Source organism: Doryrhamphus excisus, chromosome 14 (assembly GCF_030265055.1).
Source record: "Doryrhamphus excisus isolate RoL2022-K1 chromosome 14, RoL_Dexc_1.0, whole genome shotgun sequence".
NCBI lineage: Eukaryota > Metazoa > Chordata > Actinopteri > Syngnathiformes > Syngnathidae > Doryrhamphus > Doryrhamphus excisus.
In genome coordinates this window covers 9,967,251-9,991,597 of record NC_080479.1, presented here as the reverse complement: position 1 = coordinate 9,991,597, position 24,347 = coordinate 9,967,251, and the positions used below count along the sequence as shown (strand labels likewise).

The 24,347-nt window shown below is 40.2% G+C and overlaps 1 protein-coding gene across 1 annotated transcript in view; it reads right to left on the bottom strand.

Moving 5' to 3' along the window:
* The window catches only part of khdrbs3 (KH domain containing, RNA binding, signal transduction associated 3), a 92,372-nt gene that overhangs the window by 25,215 nt on the left and 42,810 nt on the right, over positions 1 to 24,347 (bottom strand). Inside the window, exons 3-6 of the mRNA XM_058046658.1 lie at positions 17,530 to 17,646; positions 5,655 to 5,801; positions 5,031 to 5,170; positions 2,840 to 3,020 (exon numbers count right to left, since the gene is read on the bottom strand). Of these exons, the coding sequence (XP_057902641.1) occupies positions 2,840 to 3,020; positions 5,031 to 5,170; positions 5,655 to 5,801; positions 17,530 to 17,646 (585 nt within the window). The remainder of the gene's footprint in view (positions 1 to 2,839; positions 3,021 to 5,030; positions 5,171 to 5,654; positions 5,802 to 17,529; positions 17,647 to 24,347) is intronic.

Here is a 24,347-nt window from a genome sequence, read left to right as displayed (position 1 = left end):
ACATATACCGTATTTTGTGAACTATAAGTCGCACTTTTTTTTCCATAGGTTGGCTGTTCCTGTGTACTCAAGAGTACTTAAGGTACGTGGAGTTCTCCATCGTGGACGCAAACTCAACTTGTCAGTGATGATTTGTAAAGCTTCGTTGTCGTATCCTGCCATTCAATTCTTAAAATATCACAAGTGAGCCTGAGTGAATTTTTATTGTTATTATTATAGTCATAAAAATAATAAAAATATCTCATTATCCTACATAATTCTCATAATATTTATATATATTATATATAATATATATATATATATATATATATATATATATATATATATATATATATTTACAATATTTATTTTAATTAGGGATGTCCGATAATTATTACCAATAACGTATACCAATATAGTATTTTCCGGACTATAAGTGGCGCTTTTTTCATAGGTTGGCTGGTCCTGCGACTTATACTCCAGAGTGACTTATAAATGAAAAAACTGTTTCATAAACACTGGGCACCTTTTCTGTTCATGTTTATTTTTTGTGTAGCTGAATAAGCATTGTGTTAGCATATCTTACACCTATTCAGCCTGTTCTCTATTCTTTTATTGATAGAACTTGCCTTCCAAGAGGACATAATGTCTGTTTTGGTCAAGTAGTTAAAATAAATTACCTGCAAAAAATACGACTTATACTCCAGTGCGACTTATGTATGGTTTTTTTTTTAACTTAGTTATGCATTTTTGGCCTTGTGCGACTTATACGCTGGAGCGACTTATAGTCCAGAAAATACGGTATTTACATAAAAAAATTGTATATTTACAAATGTAGAAATACATATTTTAATGGTTTAAATATAATTAGTTTGTATTTAAAACACATTTTGATGCATTTTGCCAGAGTCAATACTATTTAAAAATATCCTAAATATGTTCTGGTCAAGTAGTTAGTAAAATAAATGCGACTTATATGCAAGTGCGACTTATGTATGTTTTTTTTTAACTTAATTATGCATTTTTGGCCTTGTGCGACTTATACGCTGGAGCGACTTATAGTCCAGAAAATACGGTATTTACATAAAAAAATTTGTATATTTACAAATGTAGAAATACATATTTTAATGGTTTAAATATAATTAGTTTGTATTTAAAACACATTTTGATGCATTTTGCCAGAGTCAATACTATTTAAAAATATCCTAAATATGTTCTGGTCAAGTAGTTAGTAAAATAAATGCGACTTATATGCAAGTGTAAGTGACTTATGTATGTTTTTTTCTACCTAATTATGCGTTTTCTTATACTATATAGTCCAGAAAATACGGTATTTCTGCTAAGATACACACTTTCTCATCGAATGTGTCTGTACCACATATATTCCCCTGAAGAATTGTGTGTAATTTAATTGTATTAACAGCAAGTATAGGATCATATGGCGCGGCTTTTATTTTGTACAATAACTATTGAATTTAAAGTAATTTGATAATGTGGCTCCCTGCAGAAACAGAAGCTTCAACATATGTTCATTATGGAAAAGACAAACCTTTGAGGAAAACAATTAAGAATAGTGCATCACACATCCATCTATTCATTGAAAACAAATCACCACGAGGAAACCCGCAAGGTTGTGCTGCGTATGAGTGAACGTTAACCAGTGATAAATGAAGGTACAGCAAGCGTGATGCGGAAACATCTCTTTGTCATCTCGCTGATGACTACAAAGAGGAGTTGTCAGCACCTGACCGGGAACGTATGTCCTGTGACTGTGATGTATTCCGATAACACGGAGTAAGTCATTCCGCCTCTAATTTGCCGTGATGTTGTTAGATTTATCATCCAGCAGATGCTCAGCTCTTGGGGTTTTTTTTTTTTTCTTCTTCCCCGAGCCTGAACCAGTTACACAGGTGCAGGCGTCGGGGGGATGTAGTTTACAACTGCGACAATGATGGGAAACAGCTGGTCCAGGAGTCATTCGCTACGACCTCCACACATTTGAATTGCAACCTCTGAATAAACCCGTCACATGTGCTTAGGTACGGGCGGATGGGGTAATATCCCAAGACGAGCAACCTCCCCTCCTTCATCTACTACTTAGAGTGCTAGATTACTCCGCAAAGCTGCTGGATGTCCACCACTGATTATACTTCAAATGCCATCCTGTGGAGTTATTAAAAAAAAAACATTAGGAGTTGCCTACAGCCACGGCAGTTAGTGCCAATTTTTTTGACCCTGTGCTAATTCGAGACTGCTGTTGATTCCAAAATACACAAAAAACGAGACGGGTTCTTTGCGAATGATGAGACCAAAATTAATACAGGTTATTCAAAGGGTGGGACAGAGACAATGAAGGTCAGACTCACATGCCTAGACATACATCCATTCATTCATTCATTTTCTACCGCTTTTTCCTCACAAGGGTCGCGGGGTTGCTGGAGCCTATCCCAGCTGTCTTCGGGCGAGAGGCGGGGTACACCCTGGACTGGTCGCCAGCCAATCACAGGGCACATATAGACAAACAACCATTCACACTCACATTCATACCTATGGACAATTTGGAGTGGCCAATTAACCTAGCATGTTTTTGGAATGTGGGAGGAAACCGGAGTACCCGGAGAAAACCCACGCATTCACGGGGAGAACATGCAAACTCCACACAGAGATGGCCGAGGGTGGAATTGAACCCTGGTCTCCTAGCTGTGAGGTCTGCGCGCTAACCGCTCGACCGACGTGCCGCCCTAGACATCCAAGGTTATTTAAATAAGGTGATAAGCATGTGGACGAATCATAGTAAGCCAGTGTGGCGTTAATGTGTTTAAAATGAAATTAAAAACACAATGCAGCTACGCTTACTTACATATTCATCATAGGTGTCCTGGACTATGGGAGGAGCAGCTCGGTATCCAGCTGCCGGAGGGGCTGCTCTGGCTCTCTGCACCCCCCTCCCCCTGGTGGACGCTGTGCGGCTGGGCGGAGCTCCTCTGGGGGCTGCTCCTCTGGGCACGGCCGCATGCAGTGGAGGGACTCCGCCTCGAGTCCTGACACAAGAAATACATTGTGTTGCTCTCGGGTTTGCGTTACATATGTATTTGCATTACCGGAAGGATGCAGCTATATTATTATTATTTGAATAGAGTAATTTTACGTAATTATTGAACTTTTTCAGCATCCTTTTTACAGTGAAAATACCATAAAGCAGTACAGTAAAATGCTGCAGCTCATTGAATGGATACATTCAGTCACACGCTTGTGCCTGAAATCAAAGCCAACCTGACCTTGTGGTTTGCTAAAAGCTTGTTTTTGCACTTTGGGGCCAGTCAAATGATCTGAAGCGGCAGCAGAAGCCCACAAAAGGTGGCTCTGCAGGTCATTCCCTTCTATATTTTCAGTTCTGCATGTGCAGCACACAGGTGAAACCACGCATTCTTCCACCATCGGAGACAGTGTTGAATGTTTACTCGATAGAAATGACAGCACAGGAGGTTGAAGATTAAGGTCGGGGCCAGTCTTTTGCTGAGGATTCTGTTTGTGATCCACTTTCTCTCAAGTCAAAGCAAGAGGAAAGCTTTGTAAACTCTCCATCTTGGTGTGGAAAAGTGCACTGTTCCTCTATCTTCTACACAGTCAATTATATTCCGTGCAAACAACCTTCCTTTCCGACGCACGATGAACCAACAGTTTCTCTTGGAAGCACTAAATTCTCTCACTGGCCTCAAGTATTTTTATTTGTTTATTTATTTGCAAGCGTATGATGTCTCAAAGGCGCTGTGAGCTCAGAGGGATGGCGGAGAAGAAAGCAGGCCCTGAAGATCGCTTGGATATAAAGGTTCTTATGCTAATATTTTTATTGTAAAAGTAGTTTGAAGATAGTTCATACAGTATATCCGGAGCGGATGTGCAGTAGATGGGGAATTTCATATCAGAAGAATGAAAAATAAGTCATGGACAAAATGGTTTAACCTGTTGGAAGTGTTGTTTACATCTCATATGAAAAGCTTTGGTGGGGCCTAATGCAGTACGTCGCCCTACTTTGCCATTAAATCTCTTTTAATGTATAGTTGGTCAAACTAATGCTGAAAAAATGCATTAAAAACATAAATGTGCGAATGGTTGTTTGTCTATATGTGCCCTGTGATTGGCTGGCGACCAGTCCAGGGTGTACCCCGCCTCACGCCCGAAGACAGCTGGGATAGGCTCCAGCACCCCCGCGACCCTCGTGAGGAAAAAGCGGTAGAAAATGAATGAATGAAAAACATAAATACAAAAATACATTTTTACATTAGTATTTTCTACCATGTAATATTAAGACAGTGACATATAATAATGACATTTTATAACATCTAAAACTAACATAACATGCAAAAGAAAATAATATATAATTAGAAAAACATGTTTATCTAATATTTAATAATAACTGAATTGATCGTTGAATAAAGAAAATAGCCATTGTATTACTTCTTGGAATGGTGAGCAACCTGCGGCCCATTTACCATAAACAGCCCATGAGCACATTTGATGCGGCCATCATTCAAATCTAAAAAAAAACAAAGTTCAAACCAAAACATTCATTCATTCATTCATTTTTTACTGCTTATCCTCACGAGGGTCACGGGGGTGCGAGAGCCTATCCCAGCTGTCTTCGGGCGAGAGGCGGGGTACAGCCTGTACTGGTGGCCAGCCAATCACAGGGCACATATAGACAAGCAACCATTCACACTCACATTCATACCTATGGACAATTTGGAGTGGCCAATTAACCTAGCATGTTTTTGGAATGTGGGAGGAAACCGGAGTACCCGGAGAAAACCCACGCATGCATGGGGAGAACATGCAAACTCCACAGAGATGGCCGAGGGTGGAATTGAACTCGGGTCTCCTAGCTGTGAGGCCTGCGCTCTAACCACTTGACCAAAACATGTTCAACTTAAATGCTATTATGCGACGTATCTAACTTTAACAAAATAACAAGATGATTTATGATGGATATCAGATCTAAATATGCCTCGCACATTTCCTGCAAAACGAGACAATATTTGCAAGTGGTTTACCTGGGGGGTCCTGGGACTAGTGTCCCTCTCCCACGGGCGGCTGACTTTCCCCTCACCGATGGCACCTTGGCATCCTCCGAGCCTCCATTCAGATATGTGAGCTCCTGCAGCTGGGCCTGTCTGATCTCATCATTATAATCCTACACACACACACACACACACGAAGCATGTTAATACACATACACACAACAATAGACTGCCTTTCAATTACACTGTATTAAATTACAGACTTCATCTCTGGGGCTACAGCCTAGGGAATATCTAATGAATGTACTTTACAGTGCTGCTGTGACCGCTAAGACTGTAAAAAAAATAATAATAAAAAAAATGGATGAATATCCGGACCTCCATTTGTCTTTACATGTAAATATGTACGTCATTGCACACCAATATTAAGGTCCTCATTCACAAAAGTGTAACTAGTGTTTGCATGTTGTAATATGTTCATGCCTTCCATGGCAACAACAGTGGTTGCGCTGATAATTAATGAGATGTAAATCAGTATTGCTGAGAGCATTGCAGAGATCATCTATAATAAATGGGGGGGAGAGTAAATAAGCTCCATGCAGGATTGGGGAGTGAGATTCCCTCCCTAATGTGTGTGTGTGTGTGTGTGTTTCATACTGGAATGAGAAACTTCTTGATCTCCTCCAAAGCGTGACCCATCCTGGCGTAGGCTTCAGCCGGCGGGGCGAACACCTCAATGAGGACGTGGAGGTCCTCGTTCAGGTGGTGATACTTGGCCTCGCCGCTCTGCCGTAGCTCCTCCTCCTGTCAGGGCAAAGATTTGGCAACATTACATCAGTTCTCGCTGTCAACTTGGACAGAGAAGAACAGAATGATACTTTTTTTTTTTAGGATTTTCCCAAACTGGGGGTCAGGAGCCATGATGAATCTTCTGACAGCAAAAAATGATCAGCAATGACAAAAAGACACCGAAAAACAAATTGAACAAGAAAATGCTGCAATCACGTAAATTGCTGCAGACTCGGGAACAAATTCCAAACAACATTACTGCACACAAACCCAAGAAATCAACCTGAATTTTTAATTTGCATGAACTTCTTGTCATGACGAGGCCTGAAACTCGTTAGAAAACCTTCATGTAGACAAAGAGCACAAGCTGTTTATATTGTGACTAATCAATATGAAGTGTCCTAATTAATGTAATTACTGCGACGCCGAGTGTAATCACATTAAATGCTTGAAAAGTCTTGTGGAATGACTCATTTGTAGCATTCCTAGGCTGGTTTCGGATATGGAATCATTGTTATCAAGATTTTCTACCTTCTTGCTTGCTGCCTTCAGTTCCATGTTTTCATTTTTTGCAATACAAGAAACTTTAAGAAGAAGCAGCATTTAACTTTAAAAGGTCAGACTCTGAGAAACAACACAAAACATGTTTTTATAATTTTACAAGCAGGACGATTCTATGCTAACTGGACAATTTTCGATGTTAGCCAAAAAACACGGTCGGCAAGGTGCCACTGTGTACTGTATTTAGCACAATGCAAACATTCCCTACATATACTACTGCTCAAAAGTTTGGGATCACTTGCAAATTTCTTTGTTTTCCAAAGAAAAACAAAATTTCCTGCATTTCACAAACAATTAAAATTAATCAGATGACTTTCGACTCGGCGGTCGAGTGGTTAGCGCGCAGGCCTCACAGCTAGGAGACAAGGGTTAAATTCCACCCTCGGCCATCTCTGTGTGGAGTTTGCATGTTCTCCCCGTGCATGCGTGGGTTTTCTCCGGGTACTCCGGTTTCCTCCCACATTCCAAAAACATGCTAGGTTAATTGGCCACTCCAAATTGTCCATAGGTATGAATGTGTGTGAATGGTTGTTTGTCTATATGTGCCCTGGGATTGGCTGGCCACCAGTCCAGGGTGTACCCCCCTTCTCGCCCCAAGACAGCTGGTATAGGCTCCAGCACCAACCGCGACCCTCATGAGGAAAAAGCGGTAGAAAATGAATGAATGAAGGAATTTTCAAAGAAGGATGTACATTTTTGCATAGAGGCCTACTATCAACAACTGTCAGTCCTCTGCATCAATCTCCTGGTATGGCTGCTAATCCAAGTTCATCATTTTATAAGGCTAATAGATTATTAGAAAACCCATCTAAAAATCTAAACTAAAATCTCTTACCATGCTGTTAACTACTCCCTTCAGAGAGCTGCACAAACTGGGTCTAACAAGGACAGAAAAACGATGCACAACTGTGCAAGAAGACAAATATCTGAGAGTGTGTAGTTTAAGACAACCTGGCAGCTGCACTAAATAGTACCCATCAAACACCAGTGTCAGTATCAACAGTGAAGCGGCAACTTCAGGATGCAGGATTGCCAAGAAAAAGCCATATCTCACACTAGCCAAAAATATTTCCAAGTGATCCCAAACTTTTGAGCTACAGTGTAGCTAGCAAATATACTGTAGTAAAAATGATCTTCTTGTATTGAAGAAAGTGATAAACGCTGCAGGATCTAAAAACAATCAGTGCCGATCGCTTGTCCTCTACGCTTGTCAGTTCAGACAGCGTAGCATTCAAGTCTGTGCGGAACATATGGCGCATTCCAGTTATATATTACATGGCGTCTTTACTTCCATCCTACTTTACAAGCTTGAGAATAAAGATGCTTTCAGGGGATGAATTACACAAGCAGTAATCCTTCCACAACTTCTTTGGTGGCGCTCCAATTTCTCATCATGTGTTACATGCTGAAGTTTTTAAAAGTGTTGTTTAAACGTAAAAAAAAAAAAAAAGCGCTCGGGTTTGTTTGTTTTTAACCCGCAAGTGGAGCAGATGCACCTCGCTCGAGATTGCGACGGGGAAATGATGGCATGCAAACAGCGGCCACTCAGGCCCTCAGACAGAAGCAGGCCGGCATAATGTTGATGGCGGGAAATAGGACAGCAAAAGCCCCAAATGTCTCTGATAACATCATACAAAGAAACAACAGGTTCCGTGTCCCAGTTTCTGCTTTTTTCCACACACAGAAAAAAAAAATCACTAAGAGTCTTCTCCGGGGCTTTCCGATAGTTCCTTTACTCCCCTCCCTGCACCATGCGAGCCAGTGTCTCTGATGTCATCTAATTATAAATAACCTTCTTTTAAGAGTGCCTGTGGTATGTTAATCATATGCTAATTTCCCCCCCATAAATCTGGGCTTTTTCAAGCCGAGCCACCGGTGTCGAGTATGTATAAGAAAGTGTTAGGAATGTGCTTGGCTGTGCTTTCATGTGTTGGTATATTTGCATTGAATAAAACAATCATAGCCAGTCTGTGTAACGACACCACGAGCCATTTAGGGACTTTGTTTGTGCAAGCTTCTACTCCTGAACCTTGACACACACAAGGGCCGAATTTTGTCCAAATATGCACCTCTACTGTTATTTGAACAAACACACCACACTGTGGTGTTGTTATTAAACCACAAAGATGACATTTCTTACAGCTGCAAAACACCTTCTGTAAATTCACCACTAAATTTGGTGCACATCTTTAAGGGACAATCAAGCACATGCGTGTTGAAATTTGAGCAAGGTCAATTGAAGAACATGGCCGACATCAAGCAAAACGCAGTTGGCACATAGCAACCGATTGGCTGGCTTTGTGGATACTGTGTTACACGTATGGTTATATTCCTGGACTAGACGTTGGCCTCCTCCTGTGTGATATCTCAGTCAAAATGCATGCTTTGTATACGATACGATAGCAGTTCCCAGCCTTGGAGCCCCCCCTCTACCGTTGCTGATAAGAGGCATCCATGATCCAGCTAAGCAGCCCAAGGCGAGAGATTACAGCTGTCTGTTTCTCATATCTACTGGCAGCATCTTCCGCTGTCTTTTTTTTTTTTTTCCTAACAAACAAAGCTGCTTAGAAAACACACAGTGTGGACGGACGCTGGAGCTTCTGCAGACAGGGCTTCCAGGAACAGAATAACAGCACGCTAAAGCCATGCCGACCACATGAAATACTGAAGCTGGAGACTTGGGTGAAATATGGGCTGCATCATATCAGGCTGCCAGCTGAGCATCAGGTGAAGAATCATGCCTGGTATGCTGTATCGGCCATTTACTGGGAAGGTGGCTTGGAAGCTGCACACGTCATTGCCATGGCAACTAGAGATGATGATGATGTTTAAAATGGCGGGGGGGATAGATGTGTGGAGGACAGGAAGTAACATGTTTTATGGCCCCAACATGTTGCACCAATCTTATTGTGCTATGTGAGTGTGTGTGTGTGAAATGCAATGGACACAGTCGACATCATACTAGCTTACACTGCTGTTGCTGTTCTTTTAAGATGTGTAGAGAAGTGCTGGATGTTTACATGGAAGGAGGTTTTTCCTCCATGCCGTCATAACAACTCTGGAAGCCAGCGTTTGAGCGCCTCTTCTCTCCAAATGAGGGGGGGAGATGATTGGTGCTCATAAAGAAGCTCTGGGGACACATTACTGATAGAACATCATTAAAAAGTCACTTTTGCATAATAGGGGACCTTTTAATCGGAACTCCAATTTAGATAGGGTGACCATATTTTGATTACCGAAAACCAGGACACTCGCTCTGGTAACGAGATACTCAAATGACACAGGACCTTTACTGAAATATGCCATATAATTTTAACATATTTAAAATATGCTTGAGAGCCCAACCTGAGGGCAAAAGCTTGTTAAATGCTGGAGTGTAACCAAGGGAGGGAAAAAAAATGTACCCCCTAAAGTCGCAAGAACTTGGGAAATCGAACCGCCGTCGTGCAAGATGAGACTTCAAAAAAAAAAAAAAACTGCTCACATGGCAGCCAGTGATAGTCACATGCAGCAGAAAAACAATAAAAAAAGAGGACATTTGCATCACTTCCCAATCCTAGTTGAGGCTGACTCAACAGTGCCTCTAGTGGTCCGAGCTAAGCAGTGAACTTCATTACTTCAGCATGTAATGTATTAACCAACAATGTACCGTTGTGATCTGGGAGACCATGCAAAGTCCACACAGAGGTCCAGGATTCAAACCCTGAACCTGCTGAGGTACTGTTTAGACCAGGGGTCTCAAACTCGCGGCCCGCGGGCCAAATGCATCCCGCGAGACGCTAGTTTGAGGCCCCACCTTGATACCAAAGTTTAATGTTGAAATGACAGCTAAAAGCTGTGTGCACACTGGACACAATTAACATGATTTTGCCCCGCCCATACTGTTACCCTACCCTGTTACCCCGCCCTGTTTTGCTTTGGATTAGCAATGAAGCTAAAGGCTTATGACGCCGGGTACAAATAAATGCAGGAAATGATTTGGAATAAAAGGGAAAATACACGTCAAGATAAAGCATCTCATCAAACATGTTGTTAAAGTTACGACGCTGCTCCCAGATGGAACTGAGTACGATGCTAACTTGCTAATTGGGTAAAATTATTAAGTTTCATTAATGTTCATGTTAAAGGTTAAATAACTGTTAATACTGTACATTTGAATCTGAAAAAAATAATTTCTCTACCAACTGTATGTGGTTTCTTACGTTTTTCTTATTTGCTGTTTTATTATTATTTTACTTATTTATTACTGATTGATTGATTTATTGTCTTTATTCTTAATTTGTTTATTTTTTTAAATCTTATTTTGTGTATAGAAAAATAAAATTAAGATATTTGAGAACAGTGGAATGTTTTATCAGATATTTTGGTGTGGAAAACCGGAATCAAAGTACTGAAAAAGTGTAGGGTATAGCAGAAGCAAAAGCATTTAAGTTTTTTTATTGATTTTTTTTTCCAGTTTTTAATAAATGCGTTTTGGGTTATTTTTGAAAACCTGATGCGGCCCGGCTTCACCCAGAACCTAGCTCCGGTGGCCCCCAGGTAAATTGAGTTTGAGACCCCTGGTTTAGGCAGACACAACACACTGCAGAGCTGAATGATGTTATGCTATGAACTGTCAAAGGATGAGAAAAGATTCCAATAAAGCATTCATTAGGATTAAAAAGCATGAATTTCCGCCTGTTTATCAAAGACGATGTGGGAGTCTAAATGACTCAGAAGGAGCGGGATTGATTGCAGACTTTGTTAGCGGCGTATAAATCGACTGGGCTCGTCTGTGTCTGTGATTTGTCGGCCGCAATGATTCTTGTTATCATACAGCGCATTCTTTTTGATTACCGTGATCAATAGTCTCAGACGGCCCTGAAGAGATCAGTCACGGAGATGTGCTGACCCGAGCACCCGCTCCTGTCTGCGCACACCGGCTGTGCGATTTAAGGCCGACAGCCCCGCGCGGCTCCAAGTGGCTTTTGTTTAGTTTTTTTTATGGCAAGAGAGAGAGAGAGAGAGAGAGACTGTGGTTGAGTCTCAAATGGAATCCTTCCGTCAGGACACTTCAAGATGTACTCTGCCTACTTTGTTCTTGAAGGTGGGGATTTTGACAGGGCCGTGCCGTCCCAAATGCATGACTGTCAGAAATGATCATCACAATAACCACTTAGTCCCGTCCTTTCTGTTATAAAATGGCCGTGATCAAGGGCTGACCAATTCAGTGTCCTGCAAATCTCAATTAAGACCTGGTCCATGTGGAAACATTGCTGGGGTGGGAAAAAAAATCTGCGCCCACAATGTGCCAGATTAGATCGGATCAGTGATGTAATACGTAAGGCATGTACAGTATGTGTGGCGTCAGTTGTGAAAGTCATTCTGGAGTATAAGACAACAACATATCAGGAGTCATGTCAGTGGAAATATTCATATATATATTGATATGATGATATCAACTAGTGATGATTTAATGAAATTAAACATTCACATTCACAACCATTCACACTCACATTCATACCTGTGGACAATTTGGAGTGGCCAATTAACCTAGCATGTTTTTGGAATGTGGGAGGAAACCGGAGTACCCGGAGAAAACCCACGCATGCACGGGGAGAACATGCAAACTCCACACAGAGATGGCCAAGGGTGGAATTAAACCCTGGTCTCCTAGCTGTGAGGCGTGCGCGCTAACCACTCGACCGCCGAGTCGAAAATCATCTGATTCATTTTAATTGTTTGTGAAATGGAAAAAATTGTTTGTGAAATGCAGGAAATTTTGTTTTTCTTTGGAAAAGAAAGACATTTGCAAGTGATCCCAAACTTTTGAGCGGTAGTGTACGTAGGGAATGTTTGCATTGTGCTTAATACAGTACACAGTGGCACCTCGAAAATTGTCCAGTTAGCATAGAATCGTCCTGCTTGTAAAATTATAAAAACAGAGTCTGACCTTTTAAAGTCATGCTGCTTCTTCTTAAAGTTTCTTGTATTGCAAAAAATGAAAACATGGAACTGAAGGTATGATTATATTAACTAGTATCAAATAGTTTATATACAAATAGTATATATATATATATATATATATATATATATATATATATGTATATATGTATGTATATATGTATGTATATATGTATGTATATGTGTATATATGTATATATATATATATATATATATATATATGAATATTTCCAGATTCTTAGTGTCTTATACTCCAGAATGACTTTCACAACTGACGTTGGTCGTCAAAGGCTCACTTCTGGTCATGTGACAGCGTGTCAAGTCGAGTCATCAACTCATTCAATCCCATTTTTTTTCCCCAATTTGGACAGATTTTTCAAGGCACACATAATATTGTGTTCCAGGGTAGATTAGACTCTCCTTTACATGGGAGACAGACATACAAAGGTCTTGTAAAATGCACTTCTGCCACCTGGTGGCCATTTTTATGGCTTAAAACGTCTGGCTTCTATTATACAGTCTTTTTGCCTGTCGTGCAAAAATACCTATATGTATATATATGTGCTATATATATATATATATACGTATATATATAATACATTTTATTTGTATAGCGCTTTTCAGAGTACTCAAAGATGCTTTACAGTAGAGAAAAGGTATGGAGGGATCAAATTGTGGAGAGCTTTGTCGGTGATGAGAAGGACTTTGAAATCGATGCGTTGGTGGGACGGGTGGAGGTTTTGTGGAGGTGAAGGCCAGTGGAGGTTTTTAAGGACCGGGGTAATGTGTTCACAGGAGCGGGTGGAGGTGAGTAGGCGAGCGGCGGAGTTCTGAATATATTGTAGTTTGTTGAGGGTTTTGGATGGTGTACCATAAAGAATACTGTTGAAGTAGTCGATTTTGGATGTGACAAATGCATGGATCAGGGATTCAGCAGCAGAGAACGAAAGTGATGGACGGAGCCGGGCTATGTTCTTAAGATGAAAAAATGCTGTCCGGGTTAATTGTTTCACGTGGGGTTCGAAAGAAAGGGTGGGGTCCAGGAGGATGCTGAGGTTGCAGATGAGCGGGGATGGAATTTATGGGTGGATGTTGTGATGTTTGTGGGACCAATAATGATAATATCTATTTTGTCACTGTTAAGTTTAAGAAAATTGTGTTCCATCCAGGTTTTGATGTCAGTTAAGCAGTCTGTGAGGGTGGAGTAGATGTTGGAGTTGATGGAGGTGGTGGAGATGTAAAGCTGAATATCATCGCCGTAGCTGTGGAAATTGAGGTCATGACGACGGATGATATTGCCAAGTGGGAGGATGTAGAGGATGAAGAGGAGAGGACCAAGCACCAAACCTTGGGGAACACCTTGACGTAAAGGGGCTATGGGGGAGGAGCATCTATTGCTGTGCACGAACTGTTGACGATTGGTGAGGTATGACTGGAGCCAGGATAGAGCAGAGTCGGTGTCTTGAGGCGGGACAGGAGGATAGAGTGGCTGATAGAGTGGCTATGTGCTATACATATGCTATATATATATCACTATATGACAGTTACTATGGTACCCATTATGTCATTGTATGGTCATATCACCTCGTATTTCCGTATGTGACCAAAAAAACTGATAGTTACTGAAAGTTATAATAGTTACTGATTATAAAAGTACCAGATGGAGGGGTAGGATTTAATAAGCTTTGCTTCTTCCTACTCCTTTTGATGCATGTTCAAATGAAATAAAACCATTACCATTACCTAAAACAGGGGTGGGCAAACTACGGCTGGGGGGCCAAATGCGGCCTGCCAAGCGTTTGAATTCGGCCCGCCAGTTGCTTTCTTAGTATTTCAACTTTTAACATAGAAACTGGCAACATGACTTGCAAGTCGGATGTCTTCTTTATAAAGTGCTCCTGAAAAAAGGGACACGAGAACATACGGCTTATAGTATAACACTTTTACAGATAAAATTAGACAAATAATTCAAGGAAAATTCTATGCATAAAATAGTGTTTATGTACGTATGTGTTAAATATATGTTCTGGTCCCCTGACAATTATGATAACTCAATGCGGCCCACGAGTTATAATATTTGCCCACCCCTGACCTAAAAGATGCATAAACACATCTTTGGCAGCAAATGAGTTAATGTGAAAGCCCAGGTAAAGTTGCAACATGTTGTCAAGTTGAGTCCAAGTCGACTGGATTGGCCACATCTGCAAAATGCTAAGTCTAAAAGTGCACGGATGGAGATACTCCTATCTTCTTCTGTCACTGTAGTTTTCAGTGACTTGCAAGTGTGGTGCCAAGCGACTGCAGAGGCAAAACACCTAAATCCTCTTTCCAGAGGAGTAAAAATAAAGCCGCTTTGTTCCCACAGACGCTTCTATTTATATTATCGTATGTATACGTTGGTGAAACACGCTGCATTGCACGCCAGGTCAGAAAGTTTCCGCCCTGCAGAGGATGGCAATGTAATTGCACGCCGGATCCAGTCGACGATATTGGAGGATAAAAGCGTACAATGTTCCCTCACGCAACCTGAGTCGGTGCAAAGAGCCGGGGATAATTGCTCTAATATTTGCCGCTCTTGTGTTGACAATAATGTGAGCGCAGAAAGGTTGAAAGGGAGCTGTCGGAATCTCGGTCTTCTTGCCTCGTTACGGCACCTCAGCCTGTCCTGCCGCTGTCAGAGTGCGATGATGTAGAGGCATCTGGGTTGCACTCCCTCCTCCCCCCTCGCTTGTTAGCGCAGTAATTAACTCATCCATTTTGATCCCTGGGACGCTCACACTGTCTCATTCCCCACATAAGAGCCAAAAAAATATTAATTATGATCCTGCTGAGCTTATAGTGAGCTCGGTGTGACTGATAACAGGAGTTGGTGCTGTAATTGTCAGGGAGTACCTTTTGTTTGTCTTTCTTTTTGAAACCATGGCATAAAATATGGAGCAAAAACCCATAATTCATGACACTGTAGACTGTTAAAGCTGCTTTGTGTTGCCATTTCTGGAACACATGGGGTGCACAGGACGTAAACTAGTAAGGTTACCAAACAACATAAATAGTACATTTCAGTGTACTTGCAAATCAGCATGTAGATTTGCAAGTACAGCGCAAACCTGCATATTCAGTGCAAAACATCCGACATATATACACTACTGCTCAAAAGTTTGGGATCACTTGGAATTTTTTTTAGCCAGTCTGAGATATCCTAATCCTGCTATGAAGTCCAGCATCCTGAAGTCCAGCATCCTGAAGTCGCCGCTTCACTGTTGATACTGACACTGGTGTTTGATGGCTACTATTTAGTGCAGCTGCAAGGTTGTCTTCAACTACACACTCTCAGATATTTGTCTTCTTACACAGTTGTGCATCGTTTTTCTGTCCTTGTTAGACCCAGTTTGTGCTGCTCTCTGAAGGGAGTAGTTAACAGCATGGTAAGAGATTTTAGTTTAGATTTTTAGATGGGTTTCTAATAATCTATTAGCCTTATAAAATGATGAACTTGGATTAGCAGCTATACCAGGAGATTGATGCAGAGGACTGACAGTTGTTGATAGTAGGCCTCTATGCAAAAATGTACATCCTTCTTTGAAAATCATCTGATTCATTTTAATTGTTTGTGAAATGGGAAAAAATGTTGCAGGGGAAAAAATTCTTCTTTGGAAAACAAAGAAATTTGCAAGTGATCCCAAACTTTTGAGCGGTAGTGTATCAAATAACTATCAAATAAAAAGTCATTTTTAACGCTCATATCAAGACCATATGGTCCGTTCTTACGTTCATCTTATATGCATGTCAGTATGGTTCTTGTAGTTCATCGTCTGGTGTGATCTACAAATGTCTTGCTCTTGTCTTTCCAGAGTGGGGGGCGGTTTGCGCAACATCTGATGAGCAAAACAAGGATTTTCTAATAATCTATTAGCCTTATAAAATGATGAACTTGGATTAGCAGCCATACCAGGAGATTGATGCAGAGGACTGACAGTTGTTGATAGTAGGCCTCTATGCAAAAATGTACATCCTTCTTTGAAAATCATCTGATTCTGATTTGTGAAATGGAAAAAATTGTTTGTGAAATTGTGAAAATTTTTCTTTGGAAAACAAAGAAATTTGCAACTTTTCAAACTTTTGAGCGGTAGTGTATCTTCTACAGTCAACTTCCTTATAACACAGCCTCAAAACCTGTAGTAGTGTAAATAAGTATAAATAATAACATAAGTTTATATTTTATCGTATAAACAGTGACACCGATTCCATCCCCGCGGATAGCAGGTATCTACCGTATCATGAGCACCATTTTACATTCAAATGTATCTCTATTATTAATGTATAACCATAGCCGTATACTGTACTGTAATCCTGCAAATTGCAACACAATACAATACAAATACAGTAAGCTATTTCAGTATATTATATTGTAGTGATGATATTTGCTGATTTCACAAGTATTAATCTGAACATAAAACTGTATTTTTTCCCACAAAAAAATAGTCCGGGACAAAAGGTATTGGGGGTGTGGAGCGTTATACAAACTCAGTGTCACAAAACGCCTTCAAGCCCCAAGTGAGTCAGAGCTTTTCTTCCTGTCACTCACGCACACTTGCATACATAAATATTCAGGGTTGTACTTGGTTATACTTGGCTGAATACAGTAATTAGTGTACTGCGTGCAGAGTATGTTGTTTTGTGTAAAACCCTAATCAATGAATTGATCGATTAACCGCGTCGTGAAGCAATTTAGGCAAAATAGATAGGTGCAGTGGGCTCTATTTCAATACTTTGCAGTCAAAAGGAGTCGAAACGGTTAAATGATTGTTGTCCATCCAGGGAATGAACGCCGATTTCCAAGATTCGAAAGCACAATAGCATTTTTAGCTGAGCGATTATTCATTACCCGTCACTCGCTCCAGCTTCCAAATGTCAAGATGCTTTTAATGAAAATCATCATTGCATGTGAAGTGTTGGCTTGAAGTAAACACTCATTTTTTTTACGTGTTGTTGACATTTTAGAACTTAATGGACGAATTAAGAATGAAAGCAGTGAATAGTTAATCATGTTCCATCCTTTTTTTTTTCATTCTTACTTTCTTCTATAACTCATGATGCATTAAAACCAATCAACAGAGTGGCTCGTATTACATGGACTGGAGTACTACTGCTGCTATGCAGTAACACCAAGTACAGTGTAAAACTCCGAGATAAAGTGTGATATCAAGATAGAAGTTCACACAAACGTTAGAAAGCTTACCTTTTCTTTGTCTCGCATGGACCCTTTGCCCAGAATGGACATCTTTGTGAGGGTGTCTTCCTGTAGCCTTTTTAACGAGTTCCCGCGTGGCCCCAGAAGTTTTCCGACAAAGTTAAACTACGGGAAAGAGAGACAAAAGGGAAAAAGTGAGTATCAATCATGTGCGCTTGAGATAAAGCACCGAGATGTCAATTCTACGTGGCTTTTCACTAACGCTAGTAAAACCTTTTCTTTCCTTCCCGGTGGGATCAATACAGACGATTAATCAAGCAAATATCACTTTTGGTCACGAAAGTCAGTCGCATGTACGTTTTTTTAATCTTGACAAGGTCACGGAAATGCTCGGCTTATCACACTGCCAAGCAAGTGCTGCATTCAGGGACCCATGAAAGTGAAGGGAACATCAACACGGGCCAAAGCCAATTCTAGCCTCAGCTGGAGGTGGTTAAAGTGAGACAAAAGGCAGCCAAAGCCTTCCCGCCTTACTGTGCGTTTCCTTTGCAGGTGACTTACACTGCCGTCTCTTTTAACCGTCAAAGTCATCAATTAGCTAGCAGGAGGTAACGCCACTTCACCTCCGCCATTCTTCTCCTGCCTTTTGTTCACACAGCTTATTGGGAGGCTTTGATAGTCATTCACTCCAGTATAGTAACGAGTGCTTGGTTCTGTGGTGCTATGAGGGTTTTACAATAACAGCAATTTATGTGAATGCTAAGGTACTGTATATGGAAGGCTTTATGGAACGCGTGGGTTGAGTGGCTTCATGCAAAGTGGAGTTGTTGCGTCAAGCTGTTGATTGATGCATTGCCAATAATAACCTTTTTTTTATACAAAGTAACACCTATGAAATATTTGGCTTTGCAAGTATCACCGTTTTTTTATACAAAGTAGCACCTATGAAATACAGTAAACCTCGGATATATCGGATTCAATTGTTCCCACTGGTTTTGTCCGATATAAGCGAAATCCGTTATAATGCTTATACCGGAAAATGTCCGTTTTACGCATATATCGGATTTATATCCGGTATATGCGTAAATCGGATTTTATCCGTTATAAAAAGGCACTTCCTTGACTATGTTTCCAATGTACCTGGACGCGCAGGCAACGCTGCAAACGCTGCAAATGACGTCGTATAGCGGCCCGTCACGATTCGGCGAATCGGAGCGCCACGATGCGGCCATCCGATATATGCGAGGGAAATTTAATGGAAATGCATTGGAACGGGACTGGAGATTTTGTCCGAAATAGGCGAAATCCGTTATAAAAAATCCGAAATATGCAATGAATTTTTATTGGAAATGCATTACAGAAAAATTGGTTGTTTATCTGTCCGTTGTGAGCGAATTTCCGATATATCCGAGTCCGATATATCCGAGGTTTACTGTATCACCGTTTTTGCGTCCTCCACTTATCACTGTCCGCACATATTGTATGGAATGATATTCCGTGTAAAAGCACATTCAATACGTTTTGGGTGGTAATAGCATCTGTCATATAAATACTATATGTATGAGTTTTACCAAAAGAAATAAATCAACAACAAACATCTTCTCCTCCTGTGACTAATGCTTTTGGGGCTTTTGATAATACTTGGTGGTATCATGAGGGATTATGTGACCCGTCTGGACTCCTTATGATGTCATTACAATGCGGCAGAGGATTGCGATGCGATGTTGGGAAATAAAAGAGGACGCTTTAGGAAATTACAAAAAGGGAAATATCAGTCAGAAAACATGAAACCGTGATTCCACTCGGGTGCCAACAAAGGGGGAAGAAAATATATGTGGATGATAAAGACAAAAGCAGGAAGTGCAGGTGTGATTTATAACCCACAACTGGAAGCAGATGCAGGGGTAAAGAATGGCGAAGAAAAAGGGGTGGCGGTGGCGGGGGAGCGGGTTTTTGTGGGCAGGCGTCTGAGATCTTTTCATCATTTGCTGAATGTATTACAGAGAGAAGCAGAGCACAGTCATTGTGCTGAGGACAGCAGGACAGGAAACAGTAGAGGAGATGGATAAATCACTGCTCCAGGCGGGGAGGAACACCACACTCTCAACTGGAAAGAAACCAGTGGGAGTCCTTATTGGGCTTCTTCGGAACTGGGCCGGGAGTGCCTTCCGACAAAACAACCAGCTCGTTTTCAATTAGAGCTCTGGTTATTCAAATGAGGAGTAAACATTCCATTAGTCTTGGGGGCGTTTCGCATCTTTTGACAAATGGCAGTTGAAATGAAGAACCAATGTTATCAACATACTGTATATATATATATATATATATATATATATATATATATATATATATATATATACTATATATATATATATGTGTGTGTGTGTGTGTGTGTGTGTGTGTGTGTGTGTGTGTGTGTGTGTGTGTGTGTATATATGTGTATATATATATGTATGTGTATATATGTGTGTATATATATATATGTGTGTGTGTATATATATGTATGTGTATATACTATGTGTGTATATATATATATACATATATGTATATGTATATATATGTATATGTATATGTATGTATATATGTATATATATGTATATATATATATGTATATGTATATATATGTATATATATATATATATATGTATATATATATATATGTATATGTATATATATATATATATATATGTATATATATATATATGTATATGTATATATATATATATATATATATATATGTATATATGTGTGTATATATATGTATATGTATATATATATATATATATATATGTATATATATGTGTATATATATATATATATATATGTGTGTATATATATATGTGTGTATATATATATATATGTGTGTGTGTGTGTGTGTGTGTGTGTATGTATATATGTATATACGCAACAGATGGCACATCCCAAAAAGGAACCACAAATGTAATCCCCAAGATAAGCCAAAACATATTTAGGATATTTTAGTATTGACTCTGGCAAAAAATGGCATCAAAATGTGTTTTAAATACAAACTAATTAGATTTAAACAATTAAAATATGTATTTCTACATTTGTAAATATACAATTTTTTTACCGTATTTTCTGGACTTTTAGTCGCTCCATAGTATAAGTCGCACAAGGCCAAAAATGCATAATTAAGTAAAAAAAAAAAAAAAAAACATACATAAGTTGCACTGGAGTATAAGTCGCATTTTTTGCAGGTAATTTATTTTCCAAACTACTTGACCAAAACAGACATTACGTCCTCTTGGAAGGCAAGTTCTAACAATAAAAGAATAGAGAACAGGCTGAATAGGTGTAAGATATGCTAACACAATGCTTATTCAGCTACACAAAAAATAAACATGAACAGAAAAGGTGTCCAGTGTTTATGGAACATAAACAGTTTTTTCATTTATAAGTCGCTCTGGAGTATAAGTCGCAGGAACAGCCAACCTATGAAAAGAAGTGCGACTCATAGTCCGGAAAATACGGTAGTATAAATTCCGGGCTAATGTGCGCACTTAAGTGCCCATGTTGTGAGACATTTACACACAAAGACACTATAAACCTTGCAATCCTACCTACACTCGGTGTTCCCAGCGTTACTACTTAGTTACGATGAGCAAGACAGGAGACCCCCCCCCCCCACCCCCCCCCCCCAAGCCCCATTGGAGTTCAATAGCTGCCATGGTCCAAATCCTAATTCTACGCTTGATAAAATTGACTTACGATTTGTCGGATCTAAACACGATCAATGCATAAGACTTCAAAATGCAATATAAATATGAGTCAAATTCACACTGTCAAAGTCTAATTGGACGGCACGGCGATCTAGTGGTTAGCGCGCAGACCTCACAGCTAGGAGGACCAGGGTTCGATTCCACCCTTTGCCATCTCTGTGTGGAGTTTGCATGTTCTCCCCGTGCAGGGCTGATACTGGCACAACCATGTGATAACCTATAAATATCATCATGCGTGGGTTTTCTCCGGGTACTCCGGTTTCCTTCCACATTCCAAAAACATGCTAGGTTAATTGGCCACTCCAAATTGTCCATAGGTATGAATGTGAGTGCTAAGTGCAACTTGTAGTCTGGAAAATACGGTATACTAGGGATGTATGATCATTACCGGCCCGATACGGCATAAAAATGCAACACGGCGTGAGTACAGATTTTTTTTCCCGATCATAAAAAAAAGATACTAAAAAAATACTGTATATAACACACCATTCATTCCACCACAGGGGATATGTCATGTTACACATATCAGTATCAGAATATCATTTTCATTCATTCATTCATTTTCTACTGCTTTTCCTCACGAGGGTCGCAGGGGATGCTGGAGCCTATCCCAGCTGTCTTGGAGCGAGAGGCGGTGTACACCCTGGACTGGTGGCCAGCCAATCACAGGGCACATATAGACAAACAACCATTCACACTCACATTCATACCTATGGACAATTTGGAGTGGCCAATTAACCTTGCATGTTTTTGGAATGTGGGAGGAAACCGGAGTACCCGGAGAAAACCCACGCATGCACGGGGAGAACATGCAAACTCCACACAGAGATGGAATATAATTTTTTGGCAAAAAAAAAAGCCCATATCGGACATCCTTAAAAAATAATAATACATTATGTATTTTAAAATATGTATTTATTTTAATTTTATTTACTCTATTTTGTGTTGATAAGCACTCCTAACAGAGACAAGACACTGCCTTCTCGACAGTTGGGCAGAAATAATTATTTTTCTACGCTTGTTTTTTGTCATCTGAGGTTCCAAAACAAGCATCAACAAAAATGTTAAGAGAAAATATTATAATGTAGGATTCCAGACAGGCATAGGATGATAGGTGTTTGCCACCAGCAATCATTTTCCCACACTGCACTCCCAGCAAAGGTATGTAATATCCTCCACACACACAACACTCCTCAATGGCTGTTTGAAAAGGGCCGTGCCACAACCTGTACCAAAGTCAAAAGGTGACGCTCTGCAGCTCAAACACTTCAATTCAGACCAATGACTTTTGCCATCGCTGGCTGCCTAATAGAACAAATTGAATTTGTCTTCCCCCCGGTGGGCTGTTGGAGTCTAAACAGCCGATCAGAGCTTCAACTTATCAAATCTGTCAAAGCAAAATGTGTTCAGGTGGCAAGTTGTTAGATTTATATGTTGCCTTGTTTAATTCGTTTCGGCGTATTGACTGACTGGCTTCATGGCAAAACAAGGGCTGTCCAAAATAGCACGTTAACGGCGGTGACTAATTGACTTCATTGATTATGTCAATTTCATTCATTCATTCATTCATTTTCTACCGCTCATCCACATGAGGGTCGCGGGGGTGCTGGATTTACTTCATTGACACCAATTTTTCCTAAGAATAAAATTGGGAAAAAAACATTTTGTCTTACATTCGGGGTCAAGAGAGCTAGATGTTTTTATGAGCAATAAGCATCCCTTTTTTATCGTGATTAATTTATTCCAGGCCCGACCGCACTGAATGTCCATAAAGTAGAATTCAATATTAATAAATGCAATATTTCCATAGTCATTAGAAAACCACCTTCTATGTAGGCTTTTTACCATCATTAGAGCCCTCTAGACATGAAATAACCCCCCTATAGTCACTTTTACACCTGTATTACCCATCATAGTAGACATTCATTCATTCATTTTCTACCGCTTTTTCCTCAAGGGTTGTGGGGGTGCTGGAGCCTATCCCAGCTGTCTTCGGGCGAGAGGCGGGGTACACCCTGGGCCAGCCAATCACAGGGCACATATAGACAAACAACCATTCACACTCACATTCATACCTATGGACAATTTGGAGTGGCCAATTAACCTAGCATGTTTTTGGAATGTGGGAGGAAACCGGAGTACCCGGAGAAAACCCACGCATGCACGGGGAGAACATGCAAACTCCACACAGAGATGGCCGAGGGTGGAATTGAACTCCGGTCTCCTAGCTGTGAGGCCTGTGCGCTAACCGATTATGTTGATTTATTTCACATTATTAAGCATACGCAACATGGCAAGCTACTATACAGTAGCTCTCCACAGTGACACCTAACTTTAGTGCGATTCCAACACCATGGACTATGTACAGTACGTATCAACCCACGAGATGCATTCAGGGACACTCCATACATCGCAACAACGTCTTTATTATACGTGTATGTGTGGTCAGTAAAAATGAGCATATTTTAGACATAGTGTGACATGGCGATTAATCATAATTAATTTGAAAACTGCAATTAATCTGATTTAAAAAAAAATCGTAATCTTTTCAAAGCTCTAGTTAAAACAGTTAAATGATGGCTAATCGAAGAACAGGAATCATCTTATTAGCCAGCTGCAGGAACTGAATGAAAATGAAATGAATTAAACTTAAATTGAATTGAATGAAATCAAATTTCTATTTTGTATTTTAATTCTGGGGCGTGATTACAGAAGATTACAGTTGAAAAGAGAGTGAGTGTCAGCCTTTACGTTTCCCTCCTTTGAGGCGTTTGTGTGCCACTTTGTTTGTTTGTTGTGCACCAAAAGAAACCTCATTCTTTAAGAAAAATGCGTCTAGGAAGCGTGAAAATGGATGTTATTTACAACACGTAAGAAGAAATCCGTCGCAAAAGGCAAGAAAATGAAATCCGCCGTGAGATAATTCTCCTCAATCATATATTCATAAATATTCATGGACATATGAATATGGTGAGACATCAAAGTGGCATTGATCAAGGTCAGTGTAATGGAGATGTGTGTGTGTGTATAAAATATTACAGTTGTAATAATGCAAAAGCTCCTGGATGTAGTTCTATCGGCTACAATGTCATCCAACAACATTAAACATCCCAACAACATAAAGGG